The sequence below is a fragment of the Podarcis tiliguerta genome, assembly GCF_965153285.1.
Source record: "Podarcis tiliguerta genome assembly, chromosome: 12".
NCBI lineage: Eukaryota > Metazoa > Chordata > Lepidosauria > Squamata > Lacertidae > Podarcis > Podarcis tiliguerta.
In genome coordinates, this window is record NC_139545.1 from 7,376,305 (window position 1) to 7,390,074 (window position 13,770).

The window sequence follows — 13,770 nt, forward strand, 5'->3', positions numbered from 1 at the left end:
TTGCATCCCTTTCTCTCGCTACGGGCTGAAGAGAGTGGTGGAGACAGATGAGGATGTTGCGGGAGTAAGCAGTCTGCAGAATATTTGGCCATAAATGATTACAGTAACAGAGGTTTAGTAAATCACAACAGCTTCATGTGTCAAGATAAAGCCATGATTTTGTCCCCTCCCCATTCTACCACCACCCCAGAAAGTTGCTGAAGTGCAATAGAACGTTACACAAAAGGTACCTGAAAGAAAATGGATTTTTAGGAAGAGAAATAGGGTGCAGTTTTCTTATCGTGGACCAGCCTCATTTGGTTTTCTTTAAATATATGGTGAAGCTATAGGGAGAAATGGACATATTTTGGACACCTTTGCACTAGAGAAGTATAGCAAGAAGCTGCAACAGTTCCGGTCTTGATGTCAGGGACTCTTGCATGGTTGGTTCACGTTGCAAAATTCTGCAAAATTCTAACGACGATAACAGAGATATAGAGCAGGAAGCTAAATCTCTGGAGTTATGGTGCAGTCAGGTGCAGGCGAGGAGCCCTACTCCAACAGCATTCATGTTGAAATTAGTACAGTGGTACCTCGGGTTACATACGCTTCAGGTTACAGACTCCACTAACCCAGAAATAGTGCTTCAGGTTAAGAACTTTGCTTCAGGATAAGAACAGAAATCGTGCTCCGGCGGTGCGGAGTGTAGTGATTAAGAGCAGTAGACTCGTAATCTGGTGAACCGGGTTCGCGTCTCCGCTCCTCCACATGCAGCTGCTGGGTGACCTTGGGCTAGTCACACTTCTCTGAAGTCTCTCAGCCTCACTCACCTCACAGAGTGTTTGTTGTGGGGGAGGAAGGGAAAGGAGAATGTTAGCCGCTTTGAGACTCCTTCAGGTAGTGATAAAGCAGGATATCAAATCCAAACTCCCCTTCTTCTTCTTCTTCTTCTTCTTCTTCTTCTTCTTCTTCTTCTTCTTCTTCTTCGACCAGTGCGTCTTCCTCCTAGGAAAGTGTGTAGAGGATTGCAGCCTAAAACACACAAAGACACAATGACCTCTCCCTAGCTGTGGCTAGCAAGATGCTTCTGAGATTTTTATTTCTTTCTTTAGCAAGATCTAGATACCGCTTGATTAAAAAATACCTCCAAGAGCACGAAGGTACCAGCTCTCCCCCATTTCAAGGCGAAACAGAAATATATTGGTCCCTGAAAAGCAGAATATTGCTCCTCTGAAATGAAACTTCAGCTGTATGTTCCTCTTGGCTGCGTGAGAAGACTTCTAATTTCCCTTCCCTCAGTGCCTATCAATTTCATGTGAACACGGTGACCTAAATTCCTAAATGGAGGGGTGGGCGTGTCAGGCAGTGCTGTTCACACTTTCCCCTTTTATTTTTCTGTCTGGACAGATTTCTAACCTCCTTTTTTAAAAAATAAGCAACAACAGCCGCCTAGCTCTCATCATTTGAGAACATTCAGGGAGATGAATGAGTTGGCTTGGCAACGAAGGAGCATCAGGAGCTTGGGCAACCACTGAGTGGCTGCTCGGTGGTTGGCTCGCTTTGTAGCAAGTCACACAAATATGATAACATTTTAGTTTCTTGGCTTCCACTGTGGCTACACATTGATTATGAGCAGGAGGGTTTTAGGGAAGGAAGTAAAGTTTTCCAATCATTGGTACAACTCATGAAGTCTGAGCAGGGAGAGAAAATACTGGATGTGGATTGCTAAGTTCATCACTCTTGATATTTTCCCATTTCTCGATATATTTATTCTCTGTCAATGTTTGACTGACTACGCATACAGGAACGGGACTACAGTTGCTCACCGCTGCTGGTGCCTCCCTCCGCCCTGTTCAGGTCAAGGCAATGGAGGGGTTTCTGTGCATACAAATGGTACACATAAATATTTTACCTCCATGAAAATGGACATTGCTGATTCACACCAAATTGACCCACCCACACCCTTCAGCACTACCCTTGTATAAGACGAGCCCCAATTTCAAACCTATGTTTTTGGTAAAAAAAATCCCACCTAGTCTTATACATGGAAAAATACGGTACTCCCTTGATTAGAATTAAATGTTGCATTTCTGAACAGTTGGAATTGTCAAAAGGGCCTTTTTGTTTGTTCAGGAACAGAGGCTGTCCTGACTAGTGCATTTCATAGCTCTGGAACCTGATAAAAAGGGTAGACTGAGCTTGATTATTATTTCCTCTCTTCAGGCAGGTATGATTTGAAAGTGAAACAGAGTCCCATAGGCAGTAAAATGATCATCTAGCCTGGATAGCACACAGGCTGTCTACAATTCACATTCATTGCTAATCTACTTACAGGCTTGGTTGGTAAACCTTTTGGCTCCATCCTTGGGTTTGGTATTATTATTATTATTATTATTATTATTATTATTATTATTTCCATACATTTCTTCATCCAGGGACCACAGGGCGGTTTACAATATAATGAGCAAATTTCCTAAGATTTTTGTTTCTTTGGAAATTAAAGGAGCATCTTGCTTTCCGATGGGAGTATTTTATGGGGGATAAACAAAGGGGTTTGATGCAACTCATGAGATCCTTTTGATAGATATTCTGTTGATCTCATCAGAATTTTTGTTGTGATGAAATCCCAAGAACACAAAAAAAGTTTAGCGGCAGGAAGTGAAGGAAGGAGCGATGAGGACTCAGAGTTCCAAGAGGGAGGGCAAGGTATTCTATCTATGACTTGTCAGAAAAATAAATTACTAACATGTTACAAAAACACCTGGAGTGTGTAACACTCTGTTTCTTATTTGATGGGCTGAGATTGGGAGAATCCAATAAGGAAACCCTCATGCAATACCCACATGGCAGAAGATATATGTTTGATAGACCGTGCCCATTTTTTAATTATTATTTTTAAAGATTGGTTAGCAGATGATTGCTAAGAAGTCTGTTCAGTGTGGTCCCAAGGCAGCTCACGCATCAGTTCAGACTGGATATACACAAAAAAAAATTAACTCGTTTTGTACTGATCCAGAGAACTGAAATAGGGTACGGTGTGTAGGTGGCAAAACATAACATAACATTGTGTGGGAGTCATTTCATTATTTTTTTAAAAATAATATTTATTAAATGTTTAATAGTTACAGAAAGAAAAAAAGTGAAAAAATAATAAAAAATTTAACAAACAATACATCAAAAATAAAAAGAGAAAAACAGTACAACAAAACAACAAGAAAAAGCAAAAACATTTAAAAACACATCCAAATTTTCATATCTTTATCTTTCATTTGCTTGTTTCCTCGACTTCCTCACACCTCCCTTTTTTGTATTCTAGTTCAAATTAGCTGGTTCAGCAAATCCTCTCCCTCTTTCTCAATTTTTTGTTCTATAATTTATCTTGACACAATCTAACTTTACATTTTCCACTTTAGCCCTTTAACAATCAGTTTTTACATAATTCTTAATAGCATTTCTGCTAAAACCATATAACTTCATTCCAGTATTCTTCTAACATTCATTAATTTTGCAATATTTCTGTAAATATACTTTAAATTTTTTCCAATCTTCTTCCATCGACTCTTCTCTCTAGTCTTGGATTCTGCCGGTCATTTTCGCCATTTCCATGTAGTCCATCAGCTTCATCTGCCACTCTTCCCGGGTGGGTAGATCTTGTGTCTTCCAGTACTTTGCAATGAGTATTCTTGCTGCTGTTGTGGCGTACATAAAAAAAGTTCTATCCTTCTTTGGCACCAATTGGCCGACCATGCCCAGGAGAAAGGCCTCTGGTTTCTTCAGGAAGGTATATTTAAATACCTTTTTCATTTCATTATATATCATCTCCCAGAAGGTCTTAATCCTTGCGTGTGGGAGTCATTTCAAACTTGCCTGTAGACCATGTGACAATGTTTTGCAGGCTCTGACACTATGGTTTTGTTGAGTTTCAGCTTACACTCTCGCAAGTTGCCTCAAAGGGATTTGTATCCTTAAAAGTAGGATTTACAGTGACGATTCTGAATAGAGGAAACCATGACCATGTGAGACATGCACCTCATTTTATTTCCCCTTTCACTAATGCAAGTTTCAGCTCAGTCACAATGAAGGTGGGATAAAGCTATAAGGGATCGTTCTTTGTAAATCAAGTATATATTAGAATACTTCTCTAGCCGCTCTTCTGTGTCTCCCCCGTTAGAAAATAAAGGAGCACCTTGCCTGCACATTTCTGTGTCTGCAACAGAAAATATTATTTTTCTCTTTCAGCTCAAGAGATTTCCCATTAGATTTCAAGAGAGCACGTGTTTTGCTTCTGGTGCTTCTGAGTCACACGGAGTACTCCTTGAAGCAGAATGGCAACACTTAAAATCTTGTTGATCTACCAATAGCAATTCAGTTCCTAAGAATTTGGAAATGTCTGAAAGGCTTTTGCGAGGAAATGAATTTGGCTTGACGCAAGCATATCTGAAAGCTGCCAGTAATTTATTTCTTATTTAATGAAAGCAATATATATATGAATATATATGCATATATGAAAATATATATGAAAGCCAATGATCTGGGAACATTAAGGTGGTTCACAGCCATAAATACAACAGTATCCACCACTTAGTAAAGACCTATATATGGGTCCTGAAGACCTAAGTAAATACAGTGGTACCTCGGGTTACAGACGCTTCAGGTTACAGACTCCGCTAACCCAGAAATAGTACCTCGGGTTAAGAACTTGGCTTCAGGATGAGAACAGAAATTGTGCAGCAGCAGCAGCGTGGTGGCAGCATGAGGCCCCATTAGCTAAAGTGGTTAAGAACAGTTTCAGGTTAAGAACGGACCTCCAGAACGAATTACGTTCTTAACCCGAGGTACCACTATACATAAGTTTTCAATAAGCAGTGAAAGCAGATTACTGTGAGTAAATCAAATCTCTGAGGGGATGGGAGCCACAGCAGAGAAGACTGCTCCCTTAGTCACAGAAACATGGACACCTGCAAATTGTCATCTAACTGGGAGGGCCTCTGATCTGTAATAAAACCCAGTCTCTGAAGCTTTGCAGAGAGATTGGGATTCTTGTATCCATGGCAATTGGTTAGCTCTGTCAGGTAGCATGAAAACAATCACCGTACTTTTCCATGTATAAGACTAGGGTTTTTTTTTACTTTAAAATAAGGTTAAAAATCTGGGGGATAGTGCATATGCCCATTTTCTAAATATGGGGTCCCCAAAAGGAGGGGGCGTATTATACATGGGGGTATCTTATACACAGAAAAATACAGTAAATCTGCATTTGTGGGATTTGAGTTGAAGAAGGGAGTGTATTCTCATTGGTAGAACACACATTTTGTTGTGCAGAAGGGAGGCACAACTAAACAGATCAAGTAGGAGACAATGTCAAAGATTCCCAGATCCCAGAGAGCAATGAGTAAACATAGACATATATGTATGGCAGTGGCGTAGCGTGGGTTGTCAGCACCCGGGGCAAGGCTAGTAATTTGCACCCCCAACCCATGGATTTTTGCCCCCTAACCCGTGGATTTGCGCCCCCTAACCCTAACCCCCAGATGTTGCGCCCAGTGCGGCCGGCCCCCCCTGCACCCCCCACGCTACGCCACTGATGTATGGCAACTTTTTATGCTTACCACTCAGGCCCTCTGCTCTGTAGGACAACCCAGGGCATTCAGACGTATACTCAGGGTCTGCATTTGGGGCAGAAGGCCAGGGACCCCACTTGGCACAATATGCGCGAGGCTCCCCCAAATTCACCAGGGTTGGCATGCCATATTTTGAAGTAATTGAAGTGATAGATATTATCATCTAAAGACAGCCTCCTCACAGGGCCTAGCCAGGGACTTGGGTGGTGCTGTGGTCTAAACCACTGAGCCTCTTGGGCTTGACGATCAGAAGGTCGGCTGTTCGAATCCACGTGACGGGGTGAGCTCTCGATGCTTGATCCCAGCTCCTGTCAACCTAGCAGTTTGAAAGCATGCCAGTGCAAGTAGATAAATAGGTACCACTGCGGCGGGAAGGTAAACGGTATTTCTGTGCGCTCTGGTTTCCATCACAGTGTTCCATTGCACCAGAAGCAGTTTAGTCCTGCTGGCCACATGACCAGTCTGTGGACAAACGCTGGCTCCCTTGGCCTGAAAGCAAGATGAGTGCCGCAACTACACAGTCGCCTTTGACTGGACTTAATTGTCCAGGGGGTGCCTCTCAGGGCCATTAAGACAAGCACTCTCCCCTCACAGGCCATTAAACCCAGAGTCTAAAATTATCTGAATATACCACAAGCATTGGCTCTTGTACATAAATTTGTAGATTGTCCTTTTCAAAGCAAGCGCCTTCCCTTCCTTACTCAGTGAAAGGGAACACTGGCACCAAACTGGGAGGGGTGGCTAACACCCCAGAGGACAGGATCACACTTCAAAACGACCTTGACAGATTAGAGAACTGGGCCAAAACAAACAAGATGAATTTTAACAGGGAGAAATGTAAAGTATTGCACTTGGGCCAAAAAAATGAGAGGCACAAATACAAGATGGGTGACACCTGGCTTGAGAGCAGTACATGTGAAAAGCATCTAGGAGTCTTGGTTGACCACAAACTTGACATGAGCCAACAGTGTGACGCAGCAGCTAAAAAAGCCAATGCAATTCTGGGCTGCATCAATAGGAGTATAGCATCTAGATCAAGGGAAGTAATAGTGCCACTGTATTCTGCTCTGGTCAGACCTCACCTGGAGTACTGTGTCCAGTTCTGGGCACCACAGTTCAAGAAGGACACTGACAAACTGGAACGTGTCCAGGGGAGGGCAACCAAAATGGTCAAAGGCCTGGAAACGATGCCTTATGAGGAACGGCTAAGGGAGCTGGGCATGTTTAGCCTGGAGAAGAGGAGGTTAAGGGGTGATATGATAGCCATGTTCAAATATATAAAAGGATGTCACATAGAAGAGGGAGAAAGGTTGTTTTCTGCTGCTCCAGAGAAGCGGACATGGAGCAATGGATCCAAACTACAAGAAAGAAGATTCCACCTAAACATTAGGAAGAACTTCCTGACAGTAAGAGCTGTTTGACAGTGGAATTTGCTGCCAAGGAGTGTGGTGGAGTCTCCTTCTTTGGAGGTCTTTAAGCAGAGGCTTGACAACCATATGTCAGGAGTGCTCTGATGGTGTTTCCTGCTTGGCAGGGGGTTGGACTCGATGGCCCTTGTGGTCTCTTCCAACTCTATGATTCTATGATTCCATGATTCTATGATTTTAACTACTCTATTCTTCTTACCCAGTGGGCAAAGCAAGCGTGACGTTGAATGTAGCCTAATGGAAAACGGGTACTTGGTTCTTGCCCAGGAAGGGCCTGCTGTGTTGAGTTAAGGCCTGTATCTTCCCCGTCCAAGTCCAACAATAATTTTCAGAGCTGGCATCAGAGGAGAGCCTGTATTCATCTGGCAGATTAGGGATAATTGACTTAGCTCTCGGCTGATTTCAGTCCATCGTGAATTAGTGGGTTCTTAAATATGACAATGATGTGGCTGACAATTCAGATATGGAATGAAATGCTTTGGTTGGAATCCATCCCATCATTAATTTTAATCTCTCCTTCCCATTTGCCATATTTCCCCCCGACTCTCATCTAATGCCGTTATGAATTAAACGGGTGACTGCACCAAGTGAAAAATCTGAAGTGACAGAAGCAACAGGCTCTGGAATGCTTCATTAGAATTTGGCATGGAAGAAAATGGTCAGCTTTGGAGTAAGTAAAAGGAAAGCAAACTTGAAACAGCTGAGCATTAGAAAAAAAAATATTGTATTGCCTTCTGGCTATTCTGTGTAAAACCAAATACCACTGAAGTAGAATGTATTTTCCTGATGAAGTCATCCTAACATCCAGATGGTGTGTTTCTATGGGAGGGGAAAGGCTCTCAGAATCTCTCAGGCACGGATCTCACAGTTGCCATAACCAATCTGAAAAGGGTGATCACATTAGCTAGCTAAAAATTATCATAGCATAATTACAGGGATTTCAGTTCATCTTTCCTGAGGAGCTCTTCCCCGGTTTAAGGTTTATTCATGTCTGAGGACATTTTGGAGAGCTTAAGGCATGAGGTTTGATTCCAGACGTTTACAGGATTAATTTTATAGGAAAATGTAATCCCTCGATAAATCACCCTGGTTATGGATTCTTCTAAATCTCTCTCACACACTTATATATACACACAGAGAGATACAACCACATACTGTTAGTGTTTCATGGAAAAATAACATGGTTGCTACCAGTCACTTTGAGGTAACGTTTACTAGGTAAAATTGATGATGTAAACTTGCTTCATGATGCATAAATGGTAATGCCTTCTAGTTATGCAGAATGTCCCTAAGCCTCCTGATCTGATTGGGATCAACTGACCAGTTAGAACCAGAATTGTAAAACTGGTATCTCTATCGCCAGTCTGAACAGATATCAGATTGGCTGTTGATGGTAGCAAACACTGCAGAATGGAATCAGCAGGCTCACCCTCCTGGTGTCTCTCTCCTGGTCATCTAGGTCATCCAGATAGTTGGTCAGAATGGTCTCAGTGCCAATACTGGGCTAAAACTCTGATTAAAATAGGCCTAGAAAATTGGTTTCATCCAAGAGAACCTGGGTCTGGGTCTGATTCTGGAAACTTTCTCAGGAATAGGGCATTTGCTACTGCTCTGTAGTTATTCAAACCTTCAGTGCCCATGGAAGGTTTCTTCTGCAGAAGCCTCACCACAGCCAGTGTAAGGCAACACAGGACCATTCCCTTCAAGGCATTCCCATTCCCAACAAGGCATTTATAACCTCTTTGGTCCAACCAAGCTCTTCCCTCCCTGATAGATTTTGAAAGCAATGAAGGCCAAGGACCCAGCATGCAAGTGGGCCCATTAACCCAACCTAGGACCTTGCCCACATCCTCAAGCCACATAAAATGAAATTCATCTATCAATATCACATTCCAGACATCTCCACGGATTCACTGGCTATAACTGCGGAACCTAAATCACAATGGATACAAGTGATTTCATCCTCAAAATGACTTGCAAACTAGCCACATTGAGCCACTGATAGTTCCAGTATTGTGGGAGGGCTGATGCCAGGTTCCAATGCACCTCATTTTGAGATGGGTCTAGTATCAAGTCAGTGTTGGCTTTACAGTGGTACCTCGGGTTACAGACTCTTCAGGTTACAGGCTCCGCTAACCCAGAGATAGTACCTCCGGTTAAGAACTTTGCTTCAGGATGAGAACAGAAATCGTGCTCCAGCGGTACGGCGGCAGCAGGAGGCCCCATCAGCTAAAGTGGTGCTTCAGGTTAAGAACAGTTTCAGGTTAAGAACGGACCTCCGGAACGAATTAAGTTCTTAACCCGAGGTACCACTGTACTTAAAATGTAACACCTATTTCCGAGTGGGTGATGTTTGCATTTTGAGTCTGCCTCCCTCCCCACTCAAACTTCATTAGCACCTCTAATTAAATGGCCTCTACATCTAAATTAGGGGTGTGAATGGAATGCATTTGCTTTAGGGTTTCGGAAAATGGGCTGGTAGATCTTTCATTTCTTTGACCCTCTCTCTCCAGAACACCAAACTGTCCCCTACTGGTGACCACTTATACACAACAACAACAACAACAACAACAACAACAACAACAATTTATTTATACCCTGCCCATCTGGCTGTGTTTCCGCAGCCACTCTGGGCGGCTTCCAACTGAATATTAAAATACAATAACCTATTTAAACATTAAAAGCTTCCCTAAACAGGGCTGCCTTCAGATGCCTTCTAAAAGTCTGGTAGTACATACCTTCCCCTGCTTCCAATACGCAGACACATCCTGACTCTGACACATGCATTCTCAAACCTCAGGACCTTGAAGAAAAAGCCCCCATCCAGCACGCAGATCATGCTACCACCTGCCATGCATCCTGTGTTATGTGCCTATGAATGGTGTCCATGATCTCACCAGGTCACCATTCCCCAGCAACTCTTGGTCTCTCACCAAGAAGGTCACACACACACGGTCCCGGGTGTTTCTCTTTCACACCCAGGAATCGATCCCACCAACATTTGGACCCTCACCCTAGTGTCTCCTCCCTAGGGGAGCACTATTGTGCTTGTGTCCTCCTGGACTTCATTGGTTGGCCACTGCAGGAAACAGCATGCTGATCGGCATAGAGTTTTGGTCTGATCAGTGGCATAGTGTGGGTTGTCAGCACCCGGGGCAAGGCAAGTAATTTGCGCACCCCCCGCTGCACTGTCCCTCCCCCAGATAGTCCCTTGCTCTCTCTCCACACCGCACCGCATGCCTGGCACCCTCCCCTCCACAGTGGGCGGCGACCCGGCGGCTCGGATCGGATTCGCACAGCCAGCACTGCAGTGAGAGAGAGTGAGTGAGCCAGGTAGGGGCAGAGAGCTGCGAGTGCGAGCGCGCCCCCCCCAGATGTTGCGCCCGGTGCGGTTGGCCCCCCCTGCACCCCCACGCTATGCCACTGGGTCTGATCCAGTAGGCCTCTTCTTTCAGCATTAACTCTTTTGCTATAAGACATCCTCCTCCCTCTGTAAATTCAATTAAAACAGCCCTCCTTCATCTTGGGGAATTAAATTTCTGCATGAATTTAGTGCAGTGTTGATAGGCAACGTGATTACACCTTGCATTTATTAAACAGCTACATTTTCTTGCATCTCAAAGGATCCAGACATGTCTAGTGAACAGTCCACATGAAGCATTGTGTGATGCAAAAGGGCAGCCATGGGGCATTTAGCAGTGAAATTACCTAAGTTTGAAGAGCACAGTTTAAAGAATGTGTCCTGGGAGAAACCACTGAGATAAGGAAAGTGAATTTGCTTTAGAGCTGCGGGACCTGAGCCTGCTAGGAGAAGGGAGAGATGTTGTTTGGATTCAGCAGAAAATAACTCGATGCAACCAGCAACCAGCATGAAATCAAGTTTAGACTATTCTGTACTTTGCATATTCTGAGGAGAGCTTGTTTCATGGCTTCTTTTTTATGAAGTGGTAAATTCACTGTTTAGGTGACCTAGAAAACCACTTGCGGGGGGGGGGGGGGGAGAGCCAGAGAAGGATAGCAAGAGCAGCACTTTAAAACAGCCTCATTCTTTGCATCTTTCAAAAGATACTTAATGTTGTAGAACACCCACTGTGCTGAAGTTACTGCAGGTTTACAGATGGGTGAATTGAGGGGCACGTGTTTAATGACAAGGCTCAGATGGTGCTTTATTTATAGAGAAAGGTTTTTTTTTTTTTTGTAAGGTGCCAGGCTGCCCTTATAATTTAAGACAGAGAATTATGGGTAACACGTTTAGAAGCTGTAGCGGGTGCAGAAAATAGTACCGTAACTCTTGGCTGGGTTGTCACTATTGCCTTCCTTGCAAGTGCAATTCAAGGTGCTTCTGAAACCCTTATTTGGGGAGACCCCACAACATTTGCATGGCCCAAATAATTCCATACTGTCCCATTATGTAGTCCTTCTCTCCCCCCCCCCCCGAATTGTCTCTTAGCAATCTCCTATGTTCAAGACCTCAATAAACTCTCACAATAAACCCAAAGGCAAGATTTGGATTTGGAGGGCAGATTTTTTCTATAGCTGAAGTGGGCAATGTGAACATGAAGGAGAACCACACTACTAAAGAGTGTAGGATGAAAGGGTCACTGAGTAAGGGAAAGTTACCTCCTCATGAAATGGGGTGGGCAGGATGCTCATATTAATTGGGATGGCTCAAAAGCCTAGCAGGTATCTTGGGTGATGAAACCAGGGCAATCTTTGGGGTTGTAATCATATTTCACAGCTCTTTTCCTTGTGAAGGAGTGGTTAAGGGTGACTAAGTTTAAATTCAGAACATGAGGTCTTCTGTTCTGGTCCCACGGGTCATAATGGGGTCAGTGCAGCAAGGCAGGCCAGTCATTACAGCACCAAGGAGAGCTCCTAATATGACACTTCCTCCAGTAATGTCTGGGTCAAGGCTGAAGCATTTTAGACCTTCGCATCCAGACCCCTTCCATTGTCCCACTCCTCCTGGAACCTAGTACTCTATCCCTCCATGAATGTATGCCAAACAAGATGCCTGCATTGGCTCACAAGATCTGAGAATGTGATGTCCTTAGAGATGAGTGTGATGGTCAACCCAGGGGCTGCAGTATCTGGTCCAGGCATGGGCACCTTTCACTGGGGGGTTCTCTGGTTCAGTGGTGGTGCTCTGGTCCAAAGGACGTCAGCTCCTCTGTCAGCACCACAGCCTCTGTATCTGGCTCTATCTGGACTGCAGGGTCCTGGCACTCTTAGACATTTTAAAGATTTGAATTGAAGATAGGGAAAGGCATGTCTAGAGTAATTCTAGGATGGAAATAAAGGAGCCTTCTCACTGTCTGGATCTGGTTACCATGTCACGAAGATCCTGTGATACAAAAAGATCACAGGCTTGGGCACATGGCAACAGTGGGGTGGGGAGGGTAGTTACCATTTTTAACTACTTTCCTTTGACACATACATTCAGAAACTTCATATGGAGACCTTTAGGCAAGTGAAGAGAACTTGTTTATACCACTTTGGGTCCCGGGGGGGGGGGGGGTCTAGAAACTCCTTGCCAAGGTACAGTCAGGAGCCGATTAGGCTGCAAATCTTCAAAGGTCCCTTGGGGGGAGGCTTAAAGAGGCTCTGATTCCCACAATCTGCTTCTATCCCAGCAGCGCTGAATGTTCCATACTGTTGTGCCTAGAGCTCCTCCACATTTCTGCGACATGCACAGTTGATTTGTTTGGCTCAGCGGTGTTACACTAATTGCTGCTGGATTTCAGATCCCAGCGTCTCTAACTAGTGGTTAAAACCTCTTGAGTAGGTATGTCAGTAACATGCTGCTGTGACATTCTTAGGGGGTGGAGAATTACTGCTGGGCATGTCTCTCTCTCTCTCTTGGATCCAGCATTGTGCATTCAGAGATGTGTGAAGTCGGCGGTGAGTGCTGCCGAAGGGAGAGATTCAAGGGCAACTAATTGCCTGCTTAGAAAAGCTCTCATCCCACAAGGGGAGAATTGCTGCTGCTGCTGTTCTTGCTGCCTAGAACACTCACCAGCAAGATCATCATGACAGAGGCAAGCAACAGAAAAGAAGGATTTAAAAAATGCCGGAGTGCCACCTTCAGCATTGATGGCTATAGCTTCACAATTGGTGAGCCCCTTTGTGTGGGTGTTTCTTCTTCTTCTCTTATCCTTTTGTCTCAAGTAGGAAACAGGGGTGGATGAGGGGGCTTGTCCTAGATGCCTCTTGGACGATGCTACTGCCCTCCTGTAACTTTTGCTTTGCTCTGTCGCTCCTGCCGCTTTTTGACTTCCTTTTATTCAGGAAAGGTGCCTTGCCCTGAACCACCGCGCTCTTGTAATGTTTTTGGCATTGCTTTGGCAAGAGGTATGCAGAACTTTTGTTTCGTCGGCAGCCCTTATCTCAGGAAAGCCTGTGTTTTTGGGATTACATATTGTCAACTTGCTTGCTGTATTTCCTTCCTACAAGCTCAGGAACACAGAAGCTGTGTGTTTGTGTGTGTGTGTGTGTGTGTGTGTGTGTGTGTAGTTTCTTTGTTTTTCCTTACTTGTGAGCTTTAAGTAGGTTACCAAGCTTCTGTAAACCCATGGTCACTGACACAGCAAACCAGATCTTTCCTGATATTCCCCTTGTACCACGTAAACAGAAATGAAGTGGAACTGGAAATGGAAAGAGACAAATCACATCCATTCTCCTCAGTCCCTGCTGTAAACAGTGGCTCATTTCTGAAAAGAGGTCAGTGTGGAAAACAGGTCTTC

At 44.1% G+C, this 13,770-nt stretch overlaps 1 protein-coding gene across 4 annotated transcripts in view; it reads left to right on the forward strand.

Moving 5' to 3' along the window:
* The window catches only part of PDE1C (phosphodiesterase 1C), a 312,257-nt gene that overhangs the window by 55,507 nt on the left and 242,980 nt on the right, over positions 1-13,770 (forward strand). The window contains exon 1 of one of the 4 annotated variants that reach the window (XM_083407041.1): positions 12,763-13,141. The exons of 2 other annotated variants lie outside the window; for them this stretch is intronic. In XM_083407041.1, coding sequence (XP_083263167.1) covers positions 13,057-13,141 — 85 coding nt within the window. In that variant the 5' untranslated portion in view covers positions 12,763-13,056. Of the gene's footprint in view, positions 1-12,762; positions 13,142-13,770 lie in introns of those variants that run through there. One more of the 4 variants, XR_014503860.1, reaches the window with a different exon arrangement.